The 26,651-nt window shown below is 35.2% G+C and overlaps 1 protein-coding gene across 1 annotated transcript in view; it reads left to right on the top strand.

Annotated features, from left to right (window-relative positions):
* Window positions 1-26,651, top strand: part of LOC123212819 (phosphatidylserine decarboxylase proenzyme 3-like) — a 49,063-nt gene that overhangs the window by 5,362 nt on the left and 17,050 nt on the right. The window contains exons 9-14 of the mRNA XM_044632025.1: window positions 236-327; window positions 7,074-7,229; window positions 7,923-8,007; window positions 15,261-15,372; window positions 20,857-20,957; window positions 21,223-21,270. Coding sequence (XP_044487960.1) covers window positions 236-327; window positions 7,074-7,229; window positions 7,923-8,007; window positions 15,261-15,372; window positions 20,857-20,957; window positions 21,223-21,270 — 594 coding nt within the window. The remainder of the gene's footprint in view (window positions 1-235; window positions 328-7,073; window positions 7,230-7,922; window positions 8,008-15,260; window positions 15,373-20,856; window positions 20,958-21,222; window positions 21,271-26,651) is intronic.

The following is a 26,651-nucleotide window of genomic DNA, read 5'->3' as shown; positions in this document are numbered from 1 at the left end:
GTTGAAAATGTTGGTATTATAGGTTTCTAGCCTATATCTTGTGTACAGTATACTATATGTTAGATGTATTTGATGAAACTTTTATTAGTCCTATCATGAGAAGATAAAAATGGATGGATCTTTTTTGTAATTCCTATACTTGAACATATATTCCAATGCCATGGTCTATGGTGCAAATGTAGAATTTGGATTGTAGCATTTTACTTAGTCTTAAATTAGCCTTTTCTTTTGATAGAAAGAGGAGCTTTTTAGAACTGCTGACCGGAATGGGGATGGTGTTGTGAGCATGGATGAGTTGGCTGCCCTTCTTGCTCTTCAACAAGAAAAGTATTGATCCTTTCAATTTATTTGCTTTTTTGAATTATATATTCATGTCACTAGTCATGCTTATGAAATTTGTATTAATGCAAATGTCCTAGTGGAATGTGATGTTTGCTTTACATTGTGCATGGAAGTTGTGAGGTTAATTAAAACACTCCTCTCTAGCCGGGTACCCTCTAGGTGTTCCGAAAGGAGAATTTAGTAGTTTCACACCTAAAAGTTTATATTTTGAAACACAAAAACATTCATAACAAAATAATTCAAAATTAATTATTCATCACGCAGGTCCTAAACAAGACTTGTGCTCAATTTAGGGCCCATTCACAAATCAAGACTTCATTTAAAAAAAAAAATGATAGTATAACTTTTGCATTCATAGAAACGTATAGGCAAATATGTTTTCTAAACTTTGAACATAAATATTTGATATAACACTCGAATTTTAAACAATAATCATGTGTGGAATCCTTAAGCATAATCATATATGTTAGTCATAAAATCCATCCTTGGTCCCCCTTATACATTCACTCGACCACAACTTGCGATCCATTGCCTTACCTGTTACCTACAAAGAGATGTGAATAAGGAGTGAGTGCTAATCACTCAGTAGGGATCGTTCACTCTAACATACATTTAATGTTCTAATTTTACACTTAAGCTTAGTATGCATTACACTTTACATGTAAACATGCATCTGATAGGTACCTATGTCACTATTTCCCCAGTAGCTGCTCCTCCTTTCTACGCAGATCACCCAACAACCAATATCAAGTTCCCTAACTCCACAAACACAACCCAAAATAAAGATGCACTAAATATTAATGTGAATGGAACAGAGCTAGTCACTGGTAATATTCATTCAAATTCAGGAAGATTACAAAAGTTAACATATTACATGTGATTCCCGCACTCAATCAAGAGATTACAACCCAAAAGCAAAACTAAGAACAAACAACAATTACATAGCAAAGTACTTTGTTGCACTGTTCACGTCAAGCTTTCGAGAGGGCTGCACTCTCCCTACATTCCTACTGTCTTGCAATCATACTTTTTTTCCTGGTCTTGTAGCTGCCTTTTCTCCTTTTTCCTCTGTTGCCAACTGCTTTGCCACCAAGCCTCTGCCAAGTTTCCTTTTTTCTCCAAATTGACCTTGCAATAAAATAAAAGCTGATTGTTCTACTTGCTCCAATCTCTTGCTGCCACTTGCTCTATTTCTTTTCTTTTCTTCTTTCTTACGAGAAAAATATGGATGAGTCCTAACATTCCCCTCCCATCGAGAGGTGCCTTGCCCTCAAGGTGAAATCGGGGAAAGAGACGATGGAAAGAGACAAACGACTCCCATGAATTTTCGCAGTCTGAAAGATCTTGCCATTTAACTAAAATCTCCAATTCACCACGATGGGAATATCGATGCTGCAGAATTTCCTATGGATGGGTCTGTAATTCGCCATTATCTGCCATACAATCCGGTAGCTATTGAATGGTTACTGCTGGTCCCACATGTTTCTTAAGTTGGGACATATGAAAAACAGGGTGCATCTTCACTATTGGGGGCAGCGATAAAAGATATGCTATTGCCCCAATTCTTTCTAATATCTCATAGGGACCATAGTAACGCGGGCTCAATTTTTCATTTGGTCTCGAAGCTAGAGATCGAAATCTATAAGGCTGCATCTTTAAAAATACCTGATCTCCCACTTCAAAACACAATTCTCTTCTTTTTTGGTTGGCATACTTTCGCATCCTCTCTTGTGCCTTGGTAAGATTCTCCTTTAACTCATCTAAAATAACATTCCTTTCCCTTATCATTTTGTCAACCTCTTCAATTTTGAGTGATTCTTCTGTCCATCTTAACAAGGTAGGTGGGTCGCGTCCATATAGCTCCTTAAAGGGAGTCATGCCCGTGGAGCTGTTATAGGTGGTATTGAACCAGTATTCGGCCCATGGGATCCATTTCGGCCATTGTCGAGGCTGTTGAAAACAGAAGCTACGCAAGTAATCCTCCAAACTCCTGTTTGGCCATCCGTTTGGAGGTGATACGAAGAATTGAACTTAAGTTGAGTGCCGGCTGCCTTAAAAATCTCCCCCCAAAATTTGCTCAAAAACACCCGATCTCTATCAGAAACTATGGAGCGGGGAAACCCATGTAATTTAACTACCTCTTGGATGAATTTTCGAGCCACCTCGGCAGCTGAAAACGGGTGCCTTAGTGTTAAGAAGTGTGCGTATTTAGTTAATCGATCCACAACGACCAAGATGGTGTCTACAAAAGCTGCTTTCGGAAGTCCATCAATAAAGTCCATCGAGATATCTTCCCACACTCAAGTAGGTATCTGTAGGGGCTGCAGAAGCCTAGCTGGGGAAAGAGACTGGTTTTTTATCCTTTGACACGTGTCACATTCAGACACAAATTTTTTTATATCAGCCTTCATACCCTCCCAGAACAAGACTGCAGATGTTCTCTTGTAGGTTCTGAAGAATCCAGAATGACCTCCATAGGGAGAAGAATGAAATTCCCTTAGGAATTTGGGGATGAAAGATGAGTTTTTGGATAATACTAACCTGCCATGATACAACAGTCTCCCTTCTTGCATCAGAACAACCTTGAGTCCTATTCCAGAAGCATCAGTCTCAATAATAAACTCCTTAGAAAAATCTGGAAGGGCTAACACAGGGACAGTGGCCATAGCATTTTTCAATTTTTCAAAAGCGGCTGCTGCTTCAACGTTCCAAGAGAAGGCATCTTTTTTGAGAAGTCGGGTGAGAGGCTCAGCTATTTTTCCGTATCCACATACGAATCTCCAATAATATCCAGTCAACCCCAAAAACCCTCGAAGCTCTCGTATGTACTTGGGTGTTCGCCATTCTTTCATTGCTTGCACTTTCCTAGGATCTGCTTCCACACCTGCTGCTGAAACAAAATGCCCCAAGTAATTAATCTTTGGCTGCCCAAAAACACATTTCTTTAGATTAACTACCAACTGGTGATTCCCCATCAACTCCAAGACCAGTTGTAAATGCCGTTAGTGATCTTCAAAGTGTTTGCTATATATTAATATGTCATCGAAAAACACTAACACAAACCTTCGGAGATAGGGACGAAATATCTCATTCATGACTCTTTGAAAAGTCGCCAGTGCATTGGTGAGGCCAAAAGGCATCACTAAGAACTCTTAGTGCCCTTCATGGGTTTGAAACGCCGTCTTCTCCACATCTTCCTCCCTAACACGGATCTGATGATACCCTGACTTCAAGTCCAATTTGCTGAATATAGTGGCCCCTGCTATCTCGTCCAATAATTCTTCGATGGCTGGTATGGGAAACTTGTCCGGAATTGTCACCTTATTAAGAGCACGATAATCTACACAAAAGCGCCATCCCCCATCCTTTTTTCTCATAAGTAGAACTGGGCTCGAAAAAGGGCTGACACTTGGCCTTACAATTCCTGCCGTCAACATCTCTTGTACGATTCTCTCAATTTCATTCTTCTAGAAGTGTGGGTGCCGATACGATCGAATTTTTAGTGGCTGCGCATTCGGTAGAAGGCGAATTGCAAGATCTTGTTTTCTCTTGGGCGGAAGTTCAGTCGGCTCCTTAAAAAGATACCCATATTCTCTCAGTAGTGCTTTCAACCTCGGCTCTACAATTAATTCTTTGGGATCTCTTTCAGACATCATCCCATTATACTCAATTAAATACCCTTCTCCCCCTACAGTAAGTGAGTTTGCTAGAGCCTTCAACATTGCTTCGGTTCTACATAGTGTTACATCCCCTTTCAATTCCACTCGATGCCCGTTCCAATCAAATTTCATCGTTTGTCGCTTCCAATTCAAGTTGATCTCCCTTAGTTTATGTAACCAATCCACTCCCAAAATTATGTCCACACTACCTAATTCAAAGGGAAAGAAATTCTGTACAATGGAAATCCCCTGGAACTCCAGCTTGACTCGGTTGCATCTCCCTCCTCCCTTCACTTTTCTATCATCTCCTAGAGTCACTTAAAATTTGGCTGGAGCCATGGGTAACTTCAGTTCTTCCACTATAGTTCTAGAAATAAAATTATGCGTGGCCCTACAATCCAACAAAATAATCACCTGTCTATCACGGATTTTCCCCAAGAATTTCATGGTTTTTGGACTACTGAAGCCGCCCACAGGGCATGAATTCAACACCAATTCCATCTCCTTTTCTTCCAAAGTGAACCCTTCTTCTTCCATAGCGGTTTCATTCTCTTCTTCCCTCTCATCTTCTGAGGCTATCATAACCCTAAACTGACGATTTCTGCATGTGTCCAGGATAATACTTTTCATCACATTGAAAGCAGAGACCTTTTTCCAATTTTGCACGAAACTCGTCATCGGAAAGTCGCCTGAAAACCTTTTCCCGTGGAGGATGGGTTGTCGTGGCTGATGGGTTTATCGCTCCCCTGTGCCAACGGTGCTCCACTGTGTTTGAAGAAGAAACAGACTGAGGGGAAGATTGTTGGGTGGAATTATTAAAATGTCGGGTTGGGCTGGCTCGGGTGATGGGCTGGTTGGTTCGAGTAAGGGAGTGAGTTTGAGAGGCTGAATTTTGGGCTGGGTTTGGAGTTCGGTGGGATAAGTTTTGGGTATATGTTTGGGTAGTAGGTATAAGGAAATTTGGGCTGAGAGGGTAGGGTGAAGTTGGGCTGGGGCTATTAAATTTGGGATTGGGTTGGTTCACCTGGTTGCTGGGTCGGAGCCCCATTTTCGTATCAATCACCCAGTTTTTTGCCTCCACCTGAATTGCTCTGTCCATCATTTCTTCCAGCGTGCGAGGAGAAAACATGCTCACCTCTGTTCTGAGATCGTCGGCCAGCCCATTCATGAAAGGGGTAGTAAGTGTCTCCTCTGCCACACCATCAATTGCTGTTGATAGCAGCTCAAATCGCCAGCGGTAGTCACGTACAGTGTCAGTTTGTCTGAGCGAAAGCAGTTCCTCGTATGGCGTCTTATCCTAATCGGTCGGAAATCGCTTCAGCACCTCGTTTTGAAATTCTGCTCATGTCGAAAAAACTTGTCGCTTCATTCTCCATTTATACCAGCTTAGAGCTTCACCTTCCATGCACAAACTCACTGCCATCATCTTCTCTCTCTCCGTCAACCTATTAACGTCAAAATACCTTTCGGCCTTGAACAACCAGTTGATCGTGTCTTCACCGTCGAATACTGGAAGGTTCAATCTTCGGTATGGAATGTCCTTTCTGTTGACCTCCATTGTTTCCTCCTCTCTCTTCCCCGTGTACGTGACCTCCTCTTCCCTAACATATCCTTCTTCTCTTATAGTCAGTCCCGTCGTCTGTCTCTCTGGAGGAGAATAGGACGGGGAAGGCTCTTGGCTGATAGGCGTCTTTCCCCTATCTCAGATATTGTTTGCAAGAGATTGGAGTACTTAATGATTGAATGAGTTCTTTGTTTGGTAGCGATCACTTTAGTTTTGATCTTGTAAATTTAGGTAGCATCACAAACTTTTGAATACGTGATTTTGCCCTCCTAGGTCTCCCTAGCAGTATTGAAGGATATAATGGTGTCACTTATCTTTGACATCATTATAGAGTCTTCTTCATCTTAAGCATAAAATTTTTGATCCCCTTTTTTAGGGTCAATTCTGAGTCTATGACGCACTTTTTGTCTTCCCTTTGAGAAACCAATTGAGACCACTTCAAATAGTTCTTATTTAGCCTATACACTGTTTTGATGTTTTGTAACTTGCTACACTAAGTTGGGACATCTCCTCTAATGAACATTGTTATTATTGTCGTTTTTATATGTTGCTAGTCAAGTTTGCATTTGTCATAGTTTTGTGATCTTAAAGGGGATATTAGGAGGGGTGTACGTTGAATATTAAGAAAAAAAAAGCGCATTCTTAGAACAATGAACCTAGGGTTATGATACCATGATACAAATTTAATGGTAAATTTGAATTTTATTATTTTTTTGAAATAATTCTGGTTTATATACAATTGATAATAGAATATAGCACTGGTAACTAGAAACTATTATGGAAAATATGAACTAATTTGATTGACTTTCTTATTGAAAAATAGGAAGCAAAATAAAGGAATATTAACTAAATTAAAAAATTGGAACTAAATCCCTAACAAAATGTTAACAATCTACGGTTTCCAAAATAAGAGGAAAATGGTATTACTTAACAATGAGGACTTGTTTGTCCATGTCTATATGGTCCATTTAACATTTGTATCACTTTAAAACCAACATTTGCAACCTGATTCAAGTTTGGACAAAAGTGTATTATTTGTTTTTTGAATTCATGTTAAGTTGAAATTTGATGATTAAATCTGTGCCTTTTTTGTCCATTTTCAGTTGTTTATAGACCCTTAGCAGACTTCTTTGTTTTCTTTATAGGCCCTTTATTCATACCATCTGTTATCCATTGTGAAATTAGGTTTTTCATCTTTTTATAGTTTGGGTTATGGTGTGAAAAATGTTTGAAGGCCTTTGAGAAAGGATCCTTTGACAACATAGGATTCATTGAGATTGAATCCTTGTGCCATTGTATTTCTTATGATCTTATTAGAAAGATTACTATTGAAAGGGCGGAGCTTGATTAATTTTGGCTCAAGCTGCTTGATTTTTTTCTTATTTTAATTTGTGGTGTTTCTTTTGTATATAAAGTTCACATCCTTTTTTTTTTCATGACAGATTATTTTATTCCTATTAAATGCAGGAATCACAATTCTGTTTGTATTCCATTCATATGTATTGCAGGGAACCACTTATGAATTGTTGCCCTGTTTGTGGAGAGGTTCTGGAAGTTGATGATAAGCTGAACACAATGATTCATTTGACTTTATGTTTTGATGAAGGAACCGGAAATCAAGTTATGACCGGAGGATTCTTAACCGATAAGCAAGCTTCATATGGGTGAGAACTTTTTTAACAATTTTGGGTTGGGATAGTTTCCTTGAATAACATGTTTGTAATTTGTCGTTGTAGTTTTAAGAAAACCCTTTATATGTTTTGGTTTACAAATTTATGTGATGGTGCATTTATGTTATTGCTTATTTATTGTGGAAGAGCTTTCTTAATGTTAAAGCACTTTTTTATTATTTTTGGTAGTTCTGTTGTAATTAAAGGTAGAGCTTAGTGAAAGTTGATACTGATTTGTATCTAATATTTAAGTTGTCTGAAAAGCTCCATTTTGATTTTATTTTATTACTTTAAATAACTTTAGACTATCAAAACTACGCTGATGTTAATTTATAATTGCCTCCACTCATCTTATTTTTATTTGATAAGAAAAACCATTTTATAGGTACCTTCTTAAAAAAGAAATAAAAATATCTTGTTGCTATATGGTTACAAGTAGAATGAAATCTTTTTATGACCTTCGGTGATTTGTTAGTACAGAAACAACCTATTTATTTATTTCTAAGTCCTCTTATTTATTTATTGTTATTATTAAATGCAATCTACACTAATTCCTGTAAAAGAACAAGGGAGAACGATTTCAATGCATCCCTTTGGAGTACATTCCAGCAAAAACAATTTCTGTATGCATGGTTCTTATATTTTGATTTCATGGTCAGAAATCTATATTCTAATTACACTTTGCAGGTGGATGTTTAAACTAAGTGAATGGGGGCATTTTTCATCTTATGATGTTGGTTTAAACTCTGGATCAAGTGCTTCACATATTCTGGTATGTTCTGCTTCAACATGCTATTTTCTTCCTTTTTTATTTTTTTCTATTTCCTAGGGTTTAAAACCTTCGGGGTTCTTATTATGACAACAAAATGCCATTTTACACTTCTGAAAGAGTTAGCTTCTTCACTTTTACTTTTTCATTCAGTTTGTGCTATGTCAAATTTTCTACAAAGTTTGTGTATAATTGTAGAGAATAATTCTTCTAATGTGGAACTATAGAGAATAATTCTTCTCCGCATTTGTCTATCTTTTTAAAAGAATGAGAATTACAAGGGTATATATAGGAAATACAAAGTCCCTTGATATGGAATCACCTATCTTAAAAAAGGAAAATATTAACAATTATTTGAAGGGTGAATTAACCTATGCTAAAATATGAACTGAGAATTAAATACCAGAAAATCCTTACAATTCTATTAATTATTCTATTCTAAAATAAGGACTAAGAATTAATTGCTAGAAAATCTTTATGATTTCCTAATAATTGCCTAATGAAGAATATTTCCACATTCTTCCTCAAGCTAGGTTATGTATGTCAATCATGCCCAACTTGGACTTCAAATTTTCAAAGACATTTTGAGGAAGAACCTTTTTTACAACAGTTGGAAGGCTTGTTGTACTAGCTTAACCAATCCGTCCTCAATCTTCTAGCTAGGTTATGTATGTCAATCATGCCCAACTTGGACTTCAAATTTTCAAAGACATTTTGAGGAAGAACCTTTATTACGACAGTTGGAAGGCTTGTTGTACTAGCTTAACCAATCCCTTCTCAATCTTCTCTTTTATGAAATGTCAGTTTAGTTTTGTGTTTGAAAATCATGGTGAAATGGACTCTTTGCAATGTGAATTATTTGTATGGTTTTATAGCCTTCGTGGGCAGTAGAATCATCATTTAAAATTTTGTTGTAATAGGATGATCTTCTCCTTGATTATAGGGTGTGATATTTTCTTTGATTATAGGGTGATTGAAAATGAAATTTTCTCATTAATTATAGCTTAATTATAGGGTAGATTATAGGGTGATTATGTATAATCCCTATAATCGCTAATGTAGTGATTTTTTCTATTTTAGAGGTTTGACCTTCCAATTTGGTCACCCATTTTGTGTGCATAATCATTGTATGAAATATATAGCTTAATCGTATTATTCTTCCAATTATTCTTTCTTCATGGTATCAAAGCAGCTATCTTAGGGCTGTCTTATTCTAGCGTTCATTGTTGAAAATTCTAATCAATTTCTTTGGCTTTCATTGCCAACATAAGTTGTTGGTTCTTATAACTCAGTATCTATATCTGAGCTTTCATTGCCAACCAACTCCTTAAAAGAATGTCAGAAATCTCTGATAACATTTCAAATCCTTTTGGGACAACTTTTGAGTCCGACACAAATCCATTGCCAATTGGACATCTTCAAAATCTGAAGACTCAAAATCCTTCATTTGGGTTTCAGATCGGATTCAACTAAGATAATTCTATGCCTTTAGAGTTTGATTAACTGTTTTTGTGTGTGATCCATAGACTCTCCGTTAGGTCGTTAGTGATTGGATTTGTATCGAGCTTTCAACCTGACATTCGTTTGGACATAAACTGAGATTAGCCTCTAGCAAGACGTCATAGCCGCCTAATTAATGGAGTGTCAACATTTAATTTCTTAACCTGTTAGTGATACAGTTGCTCGTACAATTCGATCTCTTCATCATGTGATATTTTTTCAAGATTGAGGTATAGATTAAGTGTTTGTCTCAGGGATCCTTGATTTACATGGACTTACTTTTGTTAATGACTAAACGAGATCGGATTGAGTACCAACTTAATCCCACTGTGCCTACATATTTAATTGGTCATTGTTATCCATCAATGGACTTATCTGAGATATCAACTCTCGTATCTGGGAGTGACGAATATTTTGTTGGTCCATTATAGCTTTTGTACATATTTCGATATGACCAATCACTACCTTTCTAACAATACTTTATAAGAACTACGTTAGGCTAGTGTCAAATCGCACCGATCTTTATAAAAGATGGTTTGATGATCTTAAGTCTAAGGATCACATGTACCTCCATTCATTAGGAGGATATATTTTATAGATACTAGAACAACCATTCATATGAAATTCTATTGGTGGGTTTGTTCGGTGGATATGTCTATAATGTGTGTCTATATGTTGCATCAAATTGTCAACAAACAAGTTTGACATGTGAGATCCGTCATCACTTCTGATGGAGTCATACAATAGTATAATAGTTCTCTCACTATTACCCATGCCCTTGGTCACGGTAATATTAGAATTATGAACGGTTTAAAGAACGATAACCTAATATCTATACAAGATCCTCACAATCAGTTGCTATGCAATGGGCCCCTCTTCATGGTTCAGTCCTTCTATCTAATTACAAAAATAAGATAAAGAAAATGCCATCTTTTATTAATTAAAATAATAATGATTACAAATTGCAATAGTGATGATTGGCTTTATGACATTACCCTAACATTTTTAACTCCGCAAGCAGTCTTGTTAGCCAGATTCCCTTGCTGTTCCATGAGACAACTATAAACACTGCTTTTAGCTATGACAACCTATATCTTGTTTCACCATGTGATTGAATCCCTAAACATAAGTGTAGTACCTAGTAGTTGATCTCTGGTCAGTTGCTAATCCATCCTGGTTGGCATTGGTGAACACTTCAATTTCTTGGCTCATGGTTTTCCTTAAAAATTGTCTGTTGTTTCAACTCTTCTTTAGGTTGTGAAGGATATGGTAATCAACCTTTAGATTTTCCTTGGTAGGATTGTTCAGGGATCTGCTCTCCATTCCTACAACAACACCAAGTTTGTTCTTGTGTAGGAATTATAAATGAGTTTCCCAATAAGTCATTGATATTTCCCCTTGTCTGTAATAGTTTTTTTTCTTCAGCCATTCCCACTTTGTAGAATCCATAAGGATGTTGACTGGTTTGCATCCAAGCATACCATATTTTCTTACTAAGTTAAGGATATGCGTTAGAAAACTTAATTTTTGCCTCTTGATTGAGCTACATACATTCCAAGAAACTATTTAAGGAATCCAAGGTCCATTTAAAACTCTTTGGCGAAAACTTCTTTAAATTGTCAATCTATTCTCTATGATCACCGATGATAATGATATTGTCTTGTATACAATAATGATGGCCCTTTTCCCTTCGGTTGAGTACTTGGCAAACATTGTATGGTTTGATTTGCATTGTTGGAAACCATAATTTTTTTTTCTTTGGTTGGTTGATCAAACAATACATAAGGAGATTGTTTGAGTCCACTAAAGACTTTTGGAGTTTATAGAATTTGTCATAATTGTCATTATTTTCAAATCTTAGGGGGTTTACATGTAGACATCTTCCTCTAGGTCATCGTTTAGAAAAATATTCTTGATGCCTAGCTGATGAATCTTTTGCAGAGGATAATGATACTCGAATTGAGTTGAGTTTGATTATTAGAGCAAACTCTCTTCATAGTCAAGGTTGTAGGATTGTTAAATCCTTTCACAACAAGATGGGCTTTGAACTTTTTTATGTTACTATATGCATTGTGTTTGATTGTGAAAATCCATTTACATAGAATATGTCTTTTTCCTTTTAGTAAATCTGTACTTATCCATGTTCTATTATTCTCTAAGGCCTTAATTTCTTTAGGACCGCTTCCTTCCATTTTGCTTCCTATATATTGTTAAGAATCTGCACCAAAGCTAGGGAACAATCCTTCATAAGAGAGTTGCTGATGTGATATCAAGTGCATGATTGCACTCTTTTTCTCAAGGAAATTTGTATGTCAAATTCAATTTGAGTGTTCAAGGATCTTAGTTTTAGGTTTAGGTTCAAGTTCAGAAATGGTATTACTTGTGTTAGTTTTAGATGCCTTCAGACTTGGTTTAGATTCTTGAATTTAACTTGGAATGTGTGACCATTTGTATCTTTTTAAGTTTTTTGCTTCCTTAGTAAACAATCAATTCTTTGCTTGTCTCTTACTTAGTCTTCAAATTGAGAGTTTTCAATGGGATTTGAATTGGCTTAGTAAAAGGGCTAGAGTGTGTGAGGTTGTAGATGAGGAAGAGTGGAAATGACCAGCGGCTAGCTCAAGGGAACTTATTGAGATAAAGGATATGGTTAGGGAAAGGCCAACAATGGGAGAAGATAAGGTGATATGGTTGGCAAACCTGGCTAGATGTTTCAATATCAAGACAGCTTGGGAGGAATTTTGTTTAAGAAAAGAGAAAGTGAAGTGGAATGGGCTAGTGTGGTTTAAGAAGCATGATTAGAGGTGTCCATAGGCCAGGCCTGAGGCTTACATAGTGATAGGTTTTTGGGCTGAGCCGACCCATGGAATTTTTAAGGCTCAAGTCTTGGCCCTATATATATAGGGCCAGGTTAGGCCTTAGGCCTGCGTAGTGATTGCCTTTTGGGCCGACCCGACCCGACCCAACCTGATGAATATAGGGTTGGGCTAGACCCATTTAAACAAATTGTAAAAATAAAAATTTAATTGAAAAAATTAAGCACAAATTATTTTTTAATTATTAAAACTGCCGATAGTATCTGGAACATTTTATTTATAATCTCTTGTGGCAGAGAAATGCCGTGATTACATGATGAAAAAAATTATAACATAATTCAAATAAATTAATTTACAGACTATATAATTATAAATATAAATAAAATATATATACTATATCAATTATCTACATAAATAATATTCCAATAGACTGAATTCATTTGACTTTGTCTCCATTTGTAATAATAAAATTAAAATGAAAATGAAATTATAAACATAGAGAATTATTATTTGAGAATTCAGACAGTTTTTGGAAGAGAGTTGATGAGAGAAAATGAGATTGAAAATATAATGAAAGAATTGAGGTTGAGAGATTAAGAGATTTGTAAATAGAAATTAAAAAATGGAGAAGATTTAAGTTGTTTATATAGGAGGAAAAAAATTAAAAAATTAAAAAATTTAAAGTTAAAAAAAAAAAATTAAGTCAGTAGCCGTTCTGGCTTCTGGCACAAGGAGAAGTCAAATGGCTTTTGCTTGTGGTAGAAGCAAGGTTTTTAAAACCGGATTGGAGTAAAAACCTCTTTAAGTACTGGTTCTGGTTGGATTGTTTGGATTGGTTGATACAACTAGAAATCTAGTTTTATGTAATAATCTAAAAAAAATTATATCTAATTACATGTGTTTTACATACTAAATTTTATGTTATGCAAATAAATATGTATATGTTTATTATATTATATAATTAGGTTTTCAATCCATGGTTATTGTTGTAATTGTTGTTAATTTAAAAGGTTAAACCGGTAAAGTTAGAGTTCTGAGAATTCTATCAAAATTAATGTGATCAGACCATCACATCCACTCTAAGACTTGCTACCAATTAAACTTCTTCTTTGACGCCATATAATTCTATTTCAAAATTTTCACAGAAGTTACTCTCTCTCTGTGTATATATACCTTTTCATTTCATTGCGAATTGGGTTTTTTATTGGTGCGAATTGTGAGCCTGCGATTGAAACTGACACCCTCGGCGTCGGCAAAAGACCAGTGAATGGACTTTGAATTTCTAAGTAGCAAAGTAAATTGTTGCCTGTAGCAACTCTCCCTCTAAGTCTGGAGCAAGGAAGAAGAAAAAACATTAAAGATTTATTTTGTATGAAACCCTGAACCGGGAACCTAGCAAACCAGGTTAGATTGCAGTTTAGGTGTGAACCAGCGGTTCGATTGTGGTCCAATCTGATTTCAAATTTAAAACGGTTTTGTCTTCTACAATATTCATCTATAGTGTCGGTTCACGGTCGGACCGGTTGAACCGGCCGGTTCGATCTGGGTTTTCAATCCATGGGTAGAAGCAACTGCAGAAGGCAATTGGCTCCTACAGCAAGCAAAAGTCAATTGTCATATAAATGTTTTTTATTTTTTAATATTTTCCCGGGTTAGGTTGGTCCATGGGCTTAATATATAGGCCTACAACCTGACTCAGAAGGCCCATGGGCTATGTCTCCATTTAGCTTGACTTAATTGACGTGTCTAAGCACAATTTTAGGCATGCGATAATCACTTTGATGGCCATCAAGGGTAAACTTGCCAGAAAGGATAAACTCATGAGGTACGGGTAGTGTCCTAAGCTACATGTTCCTTGTACAACAATGAGGTTAAAACATTGGACCACTTTTTGTTTCTTTGTGACTTAAGCAAGCAAGTAGAGATAAGTACCCTTGATAAGTTCAATCAATCATATATGGTCCAACCGTGGGGAGATTACATTGAGGCCTTAGTAGGGATTGGGAGGGAGATGCTTTGAAGGTTTTATGGTATTTAATGCTTTGTATAGTTTTTCTCTTTGAATGAATTTACTTACCAAAATTTTTTAAAAAAAGATACAAAGTCCCTTAACAGGAATCGCCAATAGAAAAAAAAAAGAGAAGGGAAAATATGGACATTATAGGAATGGGAGAATTATCCATAGCTAAACCAGGAACTGAGAATTAAATACCAGAAAAGCCTTATGATTATTTCAATTGTTCTATTCTAAACTAAAGAGTAAGAACTAAAATACCATAAAATCTGTGTGATTCCTCAAATATTTCCATACTCTAAAATATTTCACAGTTTTCACATCTAATATTTCCATATTGTTTTAATTTGAAACATAATAATTTTTCATCAATATGGGTGGATTGTGTCCCCACCCAATAAATCATCAAGTATATCCAAAATTTCTGTTGAATGGTTTTTGTTATTTATGAGATTTTGAATATCTTGTTTACACAGTGGACTAGACATGCCAGCCTGGCTCAAAGCATGAGAAAATGGCCCGGTCTGATATTATTTAAAAAAATAATCAATTAAATAATATTTATAATATAAAAAATTAATTTTTTTTATTTAAATTAACGAGTGGCCCGTTCAAACCCCGACATGGTCCGATCCTATATACAAAAGGACGGGCCATGGGCTTTATTATTTTTCGGGTAGGGCCGGCCTGAAGGCCTACAACTGTGTAAGCCTTAGGTCTGACCCAGCCCCTAGGCCCACTGACGTCTACAGTGGACCACTTGTTCACATCCTTGTAATATAATGATAAAATGTGAAGTTTACCTTATACATTATTCTTTTGCAGGGAGAAAAATGTCATCATCTATCTAATAATTAGATAACAATATTTCATATTTAGAAATCAGATCTCATTCAAGTTTGTTTAAAGTCAATATGTTATTCATTTAGGTATTTGATCGGAGGACAAAGAGGCTGGTAGAAGAATTAATTGATGGAAAGATCATTCTGTCAATGAGAGCAATTTATCAATCAAAAGTAGGGCTTGGCCTTATGGATATAGGTATGTGTTTGTTTTTAATTAAGAACTATGTTTTTCTTCTGCTGAAAGAATATTTTTTTTCTTGCCCTCCCCCAATAAACTTCAATGATCTATTTATTAGCTCAATATTTTGCTGGAGAGTGAGTTTAATTTATGATTGTGGACATAGATAACATCATTCTTGACTATTTGACCAAGAGCATGCAATTCATCTTTGTCTTTATCTTTGCTTTATCAATGCTTTAGGGTTATTTTATCTTAGCTGCGCAGTCAGGCAACTTCTTAGCACCCAGCCAAGAAACACTCACAAACAACACACAAACACTCAAAATGCAAATGGCCAAAATTTGACACAGTTTAAGAAATGAATTGGAAAACTTTCTTCTGGATTAAATTCACAAGAGAGTAACAATAATTACAAGGGTTCTTTCTTATAGTTATTATAAGCAAAACAACAAAAATGAAATTGGATAACCGGCAGTTTGAGGAGTGGGGACCTCCCTTAGTCAGAGGCTACCCATACCATTGTCTTGATTTCTTCTCTGCTTTTCTTTCTCCCTTACCCCTTTTTTATTTCAACCTTCTAACTAATTTTCCAACCTCCATTCCAAGCAGCACATGTGCTCTTCACCCCAGCATTTGGAATCCTAAAAAATCTCAGTAGGCGCCATAATTGTTTCTTGATTTACTCCCCTAATGGCATTTTGATGGGAATCTAGTCATATTTTCACCCAAAACAATAAACAAATCAACAAATAAAAAAAACTAAATTCATTTTATTCGTAAAAAGGTATTTATATGGGTAAATTGAACAATTCAAAGAGTCGAGACCTCTTATTTCTAACTATTCGAGGTGTTAGAGATCTCCCAATTAACCTTAAGACTAGTCATAACCCTGAGGTTGCCCAAAATCCCTAATTCTTCTTTTCTTAGCCCCTCCTTGAGAACCCTGACTATCCATCCTGTAAAAACAGGACAAGTTCCCCCAATTTTAATATTACCCATCATTTTAAAAATTACTTTGTCCTCAAGGTGGGATAATTGGATTTATTTTTTGATATATTTATTTTGTTTGTAATATTATATTTTTTTTCTTTTTTCTCATTTTTTTACAATATAAAATTGGAATTTCAAACCATAAGCTAACAAAATTTGGTTCGACCCACAAGAGATAACACCAAAACAATTAATCACATCTTCTCATGACAGTTGTAATATCTTATCTTCTCTTCTTTGGGCAAGTTGTTATCTTATTTTCTCTCCTCTTATCTTTAGTAGTCAACTTTTCCTTTTTTTTTTTCGTTTTTTCCTTCTTATCTGCCAACTATCTTTTAGGTTGTCAAAAAACCTAACTAACCACCATTTTCAGCGATTTTCACCTTTTAGCCATCGTCTTGACCTTTCTCTTTCTCAATGCCGATTTATCTTTTGGCTTCATTTTTGGTCATCGATCTCACTTCAAGCTATGTTGTTTTAGGTTTTTGGCAACCTTCAAGCTATGTTGACAACTTGTGGACTTTCATCTCACTTATGAAATATGAGTTTGAATAATTTTTGTATATTTTATAATGAATAGGATACACCTATGTATACTGTTACAATCAACTGTAATTGAAAATACAATAAACTATCTTCCTATTTTATAGATTTTAATCTTAATATAACTTTGATTCTGATCCTAATATGGTTTGTACAACTCATATACAACTCAACACTCCTTTCAAACTAGAGCATCTAGATCATATGCACCAACTTTACTACAAATAAAACCAATACGAGGACCCTTGAGAGATTTAATGAGAATATCTGTTAGTTGGTTGTTTGAGTTGATGTGGCTAGTAGTAATACAACTAGATTGAACTTTTTCTCGAATAAAGTGAATCAATTTTTATAGGCTTAGTCCTCTCGTGAAACATAGGGTTAGAGGCAATATGAAGGGCAATTTGATTATCATAGAGTAACTTCATCTGTGATACTTCTACAAATTGCAACTCTTGGATTAGTTGCTTTAACCAAAGAAGTTCATAAGTTGCTAAGGCCATTGCACGATACTCTGCCTTTGCACTTGATCTAGCAACGATATCTTGCTTCTTACTTTTCCAAGATATTAAGTTTCCTCCAACAAGAACACAAAAACCTGAAGTGGAACATCTGTTAGATGGAGCGCTTCCCTAATCAACATCAGAGTATCCAACAATCTGTGTATAACCTCGGTTTTCATATAACGACCCTTTGTCTATTGCACCTTTGATATACATCAAAATTTGAATCACTGCATCCCAATGACTATCACACGAAGACTATAGAAACTGACTAACGACATTGACAGAGAAAGAGATATTAGGTAATGTGATGGTAAGTTAATTAAGCTTACCAACCACTTTTTAGTATCTTCTAGGGTTTGCAAGAGACTTCCCCTGTTTAGGTAAGAGCTTGGAATTAGGATCCATAGGAGAGTCCACTGGTTTGCAGTCTGACATCCCTGTTTCTTTCAGAATATCCAATGCATACTTTCTTTGTAAAATGGCAATACTAAAACTGGATTGAGCAACCTCTATACCAAAAAATACATCAGTAATCCCAAATCTTTGATCTGAAAATGGCTAATAAATGTTTCTTCAACTATGCAATACCATCTTGATCATGCCCTGTAATGGTAATATCATCGACATAGACAATTAGGTAAACGTATTTCCCTGGCGATATAAGTTTATAGAAAACTGAATGATCAGACTCATACCAAACCATACCAAATTCTTAGATGACAGTGTTGAAGCATTTAAACCAGTCAATTGTTTGCCATTGTAAACTACATAACAAAACATCGGTCTTTATCCAGGTGGCTCTATCAGTTGTTACATCCTCAGCCTTAGTAATTAAGTGATCTTCTAGGTCTTGTCCCATACACCATAATTTGACAGAGGTAGCCCATGAGATATAGTTGACACTTCTTATCAACTTATCAGTTGTAATTGGAGGAAGAGATAGAAAAGGAAAAGGACCTGATTTAGAGTCGAATGCGTCAAATGGCATGATTGAGTCCCGAGAATAGAAAAACTCTAGAAAATTTGTGTTGGCAGGGGCTAAATAGGTTTGAAAAAGGCTTTGTTTGACTTAGAGAAGACTGGGAGTTGAATAAGAGGAAAATTTGGTGATAATAGGTTTTCTAGTGATGGCGACAGTGACACAGATGGCAGCGAATGGCGACGGTGCTCAAGAGTTTGACTTGCCGGTGCCGTTTGAATTAATGGTGTTGGCGGTGAGGTACCTGCGCCCGATAGAAGGAATCCCCCTCTCGTTAAGGTTGGGGAGGGTTGGGAACCCTAATTTCAGGCCAAAATTGTCATCTCTACACCTATTCTACCGCCTTTTTGTCTACCTTAGCTTCCACCCAAGTTGATTCGACTTCCCTTTGGGGGGTGTGGTCTATCCTCGCAACTTGTTGTCAAACTCCCTTTTCTAGTCACCTCCCCAACTAGATCTCACTACTCTGATACCGTTTTGTTACTTATCTAGCCACATTTTCACCTAAAACAACAAACAAACCAACAAATAAAGAATACAAAAAAATAGTTTATTCATAAAAGACATTTACATGGATAAACTGGACTATTTGAAGAGGGTCTCTCATTTCTAGCCATTCAAGGTGCTATGGACTTATCAATCAACTTTAAGGCTACTCACAACTCTACAGTTTCCCAAAAATTCTAATTCTTCTTTCTGCCCCTTCCTTGTGAGCCCTAACAACCACTTTATATAATATAGTAAAATCCAAAATCTTAAAATAGGACAAGTGTTCCCATATTCTAACACAGTTCCATGTCTCCTACTGTACACCTTAAATGTAGGAGCTGTAACAGTTTAGTTTCATTCCCTAGTTCATTTTTGGCTCTTATTATAAGGTTCTTTGTGGCCTCATGAAGTTGAGTCTTTATTAATTAGAATTATCAATTTATAAAGACTGATTTGTTCTGATTTTATTCCTATGTCATTGTCATTCTTTTGAATTACTTCCTGCTGTTTATAAGTTACCGACTTTTTTTAGTTCATTGTCTTGCTTATTTGGAGATATCTTAGTGGTTTTAAGAATCAACATGTGCATTTTTTTTTTCTTTTAAATTTTTTATTATCTTGGTCATTATCTGAATTAACGAAGTTTTTTTTTGTCCTACCTTGCATCCTATTGCTATTAGATATTATAATACTGACAAACTATGAACCTGGATTGTATGGGATTGTACCTGAGCATTAGTGTTCTTTTTTCTTTCTAATTTAAGAAATTTTGCCCATCTACTGTTTATAAAATTTTCGCCCTAACTGTTTTCCTTGTAACACAATCATATATAAATAGAAACCATAAGTCATTCTTCTTATCATCTTTTTAGCAAACTGTTAATGTTTTCAAGTTTCTTCTTATCTTTTTCTTTCTAGCCTTGTTTTTCTCTTTCCTTTCAACTTTTGGCTTTGTACCTCGTTCATTCCCGCAGCTGATGATATTAAATTTATGGTGTTTAATGGGGAAATTCATAGTGCATCTAGTCTGGATGGCTTACTAGGATTGTTTTATCAAATTATCACTGTTCATTCTTTCTGTTTCTTTCTCTCTATCTTTTCTCATGTAGCTATGTTGTCCTTGTTGTAACTCATTCTGTGTCTTTTTCCTCTTGCCTCAACTCAGCAATAGCTATTTTTTCAATGTTGAAATTCTCTCTGTCTTTTTATCTTTTTGGTGTTTGCCTATTGAGATTAGTCAACATTTTACATCAATGGGCTGCCTGGCATGTCTTACCTATTCAAAGTTTGTTCTTTTTCTATTCTACAAGCAAAAAAAGAATCTTTGATTATGTTAAAATTGAAAAATAGTCTGTTTCATATATTCTGATTCATGTTCTTCAATATTCTTTGACCTTAGTTGATACTTTAATTGTAGTCTACATTAATTAAGGTGGAATCATAGCTAGTTTTGTATTTTTCAAAGTTTGTAGTCTCCCATTTTCTGGTTTCTTTTCAATGTATATATGAATTTTCATGAATTAGGATGAAGAGTGAGTTCTGTGAGAGGTAAGGTTCCTTATGTCCGTCTGATTTAGAATTATGTTGCAGTTGTTATTATTAATATATTTGTGTTGAGAAATAGAATTTTTCCTCTTTTTTAGGAAATTGTAGATTGTAACTATTTTATTAGGGATTTAGTTACAATTTTATTATTTAGTTTAGATTCATTTATTTTGTTTCCTATTTTCAATTCAAGAGTAATAAGATTAATTTACCATTCAACTTTTATGAATTTGCTTTTACTATCTAGGATAAAAAAAAAAAAAAAAAATAAATGAAGAGAAGATGCAGTAATGAATTTTTTATCTATAGTTAAGTATTTTTACAGTATAGAACCTTCCTATATTTACAAGATATATCTTGTAGTTAATGTACAGTTAAGTTAAAGATTTGGGTTGTTTTTGTTTTGCATATAGTTGTCTTTGCTTAATTTTTATCATATGGATGCAGGAACAAAAGAACTGTTAAAGAGCATCTCTGAAAAGCAGGGGAAAAAAATGAATTCAGTCGAATCTTCTAAAGACATACTGAAGTTTATTGAATTTTTCAAGGTATGTTGTTGCTCGGTGATACAACATCGAAGCTATGCTATTATTTTCTGGACTTGATTGAAATGCTGTCTATCAATTAATATTTGTTTATATGAATTTTCAAGATTTCAACAGTTTAAATTGGATGGTGGTGTAAGACATTTAATATGGATGTCTGGTTAATTAGACATATCTGAGTTTGAACACTAATGTTGGGCTATTATCTATAAGTTTAATATTTTAGATCAAATGGCAAATTAAAAAATATAACCACTTTGGTTTGCAGGATCAAATTAATTTGGCTGAACTGAAGTACCCTTTGGAACATTTTAAGGTATGTTCACATCGTAATTAATTTGAATTTCAACTTTAATGGATTCACTGTTGCTGCAATTTTTTTTGGTTTCATAGCATACTTGGTCTTTCTGCTACTATGATCTAACAACGTTTTATGGGAAGTGTGCCTATGACTTCTATAATTATGGGCACTCTAATTTACTTGCTATTTGGTTATTTCATTTATGCTTTTATTTATTTTTGACAAAATTATTACTCTACAGCCCTTTTTACCTAGTACCTTAACTGAGTGGTCATGTGTAATTTTACATGAGAAGTTTCTGATCACTTTAAATGATCAATCTTGACCCTTTCTTCTTTAAGAGTGCATTACCTGTAGTTGTTGTCAATGCTGATTGAAATGTCCAACCCTGATTTCCTTTTATTTTGTTTTATGTCTGTGCTTTACTAATCTCCATAAGAAAATACTAGTTCCATCTATGAAACACTGTGACCCTGTTTGATTGTATTGTAATTCTGTCAAGAGAGAGAAGGGAGCCGTAGGAAGGGAGGACTAATATGACAAATTGAAAGATTGAACAAGAATTTGAAAGAAACTAAGTTATTTTGTGATTGGTTGATAAAAAGATTTTCAACCCAAGCTTAGCAGCAAATTTGTGGGTGACATCGAATGGTATGAATTGGACATTTGGCTTAAACCAGGAATTTCAAAATGGACCTTCCCAGATAGACGTGTTAGGCTTGTCTGGGAATAGATATTCTTGGGTGTTTGGTTAGTCTTGGCTGTGCAAATTTCAATTTTATTGCAAGACACTAATGAGGGTTAGGAGTTGATGGTGGTGGGGTGATGACACAATATTATTGAACAAGTTTGAATGGAAAATTATTTTTGTTCATATTCATTGCTATAACGATACACATATATATACAAATTAAGAAATCTATATTAGGAAAAAAAAATATTTGATTTTTTATGATTGCGATCCTATAATCAAATCCTACTATGTTTAAATCCTTATAATCTACTCTTGCATGGTAATACATAATTTACATATTCTGTAACACTCCCCCTAAAGCTAAGACATAAATGTTAATTATACGCAACTTGTTACAAATATAATCAATCCAAACACCATTCACAGGCTTAGTAAAAATGTCCCCCAATTTTTTTCTTGTCTTCACATGTTTTGTAGAATCAAATTTTGCTGAATTTTCTCACAAACGAAATGACAATCAATTTCGATATTTTTGTTTGTTTATGAAACAGAGGATTAGAAGCAATGTGAATAACCGCTTCACATCACAATCGTGCTAGTAATGAAATCTGGAAACCAACTTGAGTCAACAGTTGATATATCCATATTATTTTTCACACACAGATTGTGCTATAGCCTTATATTCTGATTCCGCACTAGATCGGGATACCGCGCCTTGTTTCTTACTCTTTTAAGATACCAAATTCCCTCCAACAAAGACACAGTAACCGGTAGTAGGTCATTGGAACCTGCCCAGTCTGCATCTGAAAAACATTCAGTGTGCGTATGCCTGTGATTACCATAGAGTGTGCTATGTCCAGGGACTCCCTTTAAATAGCATAGGATCTGTTCTAAAGTTGCCCAATGATCGACTGTTAAAAAAGACATGAATTGACTTATAACACTGATAGAATATGCAATATTAGGACGAGTCATTGTAAAATAGTTCAATTTTCCCACTAGTCTTCTATATTTTTCAGGATCATTAAACAATTCACCATCTTTTGTATGTTGCAAATTAGAAATCATAGGAGCACTATATGGTTTAGCTCCCAATTTTCCTGTCTCAGTTAATAAGTCAAGTACATATTTTCTTTGAGATAAGAAAATGTCTTTCTTGCTTCTCGTGACCTTAATCCTTAGAAAATATTTCAATACTCTCAAATCTTTTGTTTGAAACTGGGTATGAAGAAATGATTTAAGAGATGAAATTCCTATAGTATAACTCCCAGTAATAACAATGTCATCAACATACACAACTAGAATAATACTACCAGTTTTAGACTATTTGTAGAAAATTGAGTAATCACACTTGCTTTTTACCATGCCAAACTTTGAATTGCCTGACTAAATTTTCCAACCAAACATGAGGACTTCGTTTTAAATCATACAGGGATTTGTGAAGTCAACAAACCTTTTCATTCACTCCTTAAGCAACAAACCTAGGTGGTTGCTCCATATAAACTTCTTCTTGAAGGTCACCATGTAAAAATGCATTTTTGATATCCAATTGATGTAATAGCCAATCATATGTAGCTGCCATAGAGATGAATAAACGGGTAGAAGTCAACTTAGCAACATGGAAGAAAGTATTGGAGTAATCCACTCTATAAGTTTAGACATATCCCTTAGTGACAAGACATGCCTTAAGACGAGCCACTGATCCATTAGGTTGAACCTTAACTACAAACACCTATTTGCATCAAATAGCTTTCTTTCTTGCAAATAGGTTTACGACGTCTCAAGTACCGTTAGCATCTAAACATTCATCTCTTTTACCATAGCTTCGCCACTCAGGATGAGATAAGGCTTCCTGAATACTTTTGGGAGTAGAAATATTGTCGAGAGAGGCAATAGATGAACAAGTAGAAGAAGACAAGTGATCATAAGAAACAAAAGATAAAATAGGATAAGTGCACTGACGTTTACCTTTTCGGAGAGCAATAGGAAGATCATGATCACTTGAGACTGGATCTACTGACGAAGAGATCGGTTCAGGACATGTATCTGAAGGTTGTTGACATTTGGAATATATCTGGGTAATAGGTGGCCTAGAAGGTGTAAAATCATCATGTGGAGAAACCTTTAAAGAACCACTAGGATTAGGTGGAAACACTTTTGGTGAACTAGATGGTGTAACAGTGTATATCAGTAAATCATCAACCGCCCTTTGAACTAAATAGGTAGGAGAGGTGGAAAAGAAAGGACTGGTTTCCAAGAAGGTTCCGTTAGTTGACATAAGATATCGGTTAAGAGTAGGATAAAAACACCTATAACCTTTTTGAAGACGAGAGTATATAAGAAATACACATTTTAACGATTTTGGATCTAACTTTGTGACATAGGGACGAATATCACGGATAAAACAAGTATTACCAAATATTCTAGGTTCAATAGGAAACAAAGCTTTGTTTGGAAAAAGAATACTATAAGGAGTTTGACCTTAAAGAACAGATGAAGATATGTGATTAATCAGAAAACAGGATGTAGAGACTGCATCAGTCCAAAACTGTTTGGGAATGTGCATTTGGAGTAAGAGAGCTTGAGCTGTTTAAGGAGATGTCTATTTTTCCTATTAGCTACACCATTTTGAGATGGTGTGGTAGCACAAAATGATTGATGAAACATGCCATTTTGAACCATGTATGACTGGAAGGATTCAGAAAAATATTCCTTATTATTATCACTTTATAACGTTTTTACACAAACATTAAATTGTGTTTTTTATTTCAGCACAAAAGACACGACAATGAAAAAACACTTCAGAACGATTTTTTATTAAATAAAACCAAGTCATATGAGAATAGTCATCAATGAAAGTTATAAAATACTTAAATCCAATCTTAAACACAACAGGACACGGACCACAAACATCAAAATAAACTAATTCAAAAGGAAAACTAGTTTGTTTGTTAACTCTAGAACCTGAAGACAGACAATGATGTTTGGCAAACTGACACGATTCACATTCTAATGAAGATACATGATAAAATTTAGGGTATAGCATGTTGAACAAAGGTAGAGAAGAATGTCCCAACCAACAATGTGCTTTGAAAGACATTGGAACAAACAATGGGTCTTGGTATTTGCATGTCAAGGATGTATAGATTCCTAGATTCTTGTCATTTACCAATAATCTGCTTTGTGATAAGATCCTGAAATAGACAATGATCGAAAAAATGAGACAACAATTAGGGGCACAAGTGAGCTTACTTACAGAAATTAAATTGAAAGAAAATTTTGGTGAGCTTAAGACAAATGACAAGGAAATTAATAGAGTTGGATCAATAGTGCCAGAACCAAGAATATGTGATCTTGATCCATCTATTAAAGTAACACTAGAAGGAGATGCATGAGACTGGAAAGTAAAAAATAAACTAGGGTTACCTGTCATATGATCTTTGACACTAGAATCAATAACCCATTTGGATGATGAGGAAACAAGACGTGTTTAGTTTGCCTGACTCAGCAATAACAGTGATAGGAGTAGATGAAGACTTTAGTGATTTCTGGTACTGAGAGAATTTGACAAATTCATCTGTAAAAATTATAATAGTCTCTTTAGTTGTAGAATTGGTGGCTGGAATTTGTGTTGACTGAGATTTTTGAGTTTGATTTTGCAATTTTCTACAGGTACGCTTTGTATGTCCAGGTTCATGACGGTGATAACAAACAATCCCTCCTGAATCTTGACTCCGATTATCAACACCTCTTTCAAGATTGCTGGTTCCCCCTCCTCTATTACTTCTTCTGTTATATGAACGTCCAGTGTCAGATGCACTACTTCGACCAATGAAAGCACTATTATTCTAAAACGATGAGGTACTTTCTATGTGATGTACCCTAGTAAATGTGTCATGCAACGATGAAATCTTAGGACTAGCAAGAATCTGAGACTTAACAATCTCAAACTCAGGAGGCAGACTAACTAAGAAACTCATAATGACCGTTTCTCGTTGAGCTTGTTGAACTTTCACATCTGGACTGAATGGTAACAATAATTGAGTTCTTCATAAGTTCTTTTAAAGTCCATAAAGTAAGAAGTAATTGCCTTTTCTTGTTTTTTTTGTACGATAAGACTTTGCATACCTCATATATACGATAAATATTCCGTCTTCCAGAATACAGGAAATCTAGATACTTTATTAATTATTTAACCAATTCATAATGATTAATCAAGCTAATTACCTCACTTTTGATGGAATTTTGTATCTGTAGGAATAATCGGGCAACATCTCTCAGTCATGTCTGTCTAGTACCATTCAAAGGGGTTTCCATATGATGATAATCTTTCTCAGGCTTAGCAGATAAAATCGAACTGTCTTACTCAATTCCAGGTAATTAGATTCATTAAGCTTATGTTCTGTGATTTTTGACATTACAGGAACCATATCCCTTATAGTTATAGGCTTATTATTAGCCATAACATGTATTCAAAACAACCGGAAGTCAAATCTAGCAAGAAAGTGCCTGATCGAATGATTTTTGTAGTAATAGATGATCAAGATGTGTTGTACAAAGAGAGACGATACCGAAAAAAGGCGAATGAATCCTGAGCAAGGAGAAAATCCGCCGACGATGACGATGACTATTCCAACAATGGTGATGGTGCATGTGACGGGCTTTTGAGGTTATGATCGCTGACGGCTTTTGAGTGCAACGG

The sequence above is a fragment of the Mangifera indica genome, chromosome 4 (genome assembly GCF_011075055.1).
Source record: "Mangifera indica cultivar Alphonso chromosome 4, CATAS_Mindica_2.1, whole genome shotgun sequence".
NCBI classification, from domain to species: domain Eukaryota; kingdom Viridiplantae; phylum Streptophyta; class Magnoliopsida; order Sapindales; family Anacardiaceae; genus Mangifera; species Mangifera indica.
This window is presented reverse-complemented; position numbering and strand designations above follow the sequence as displayed.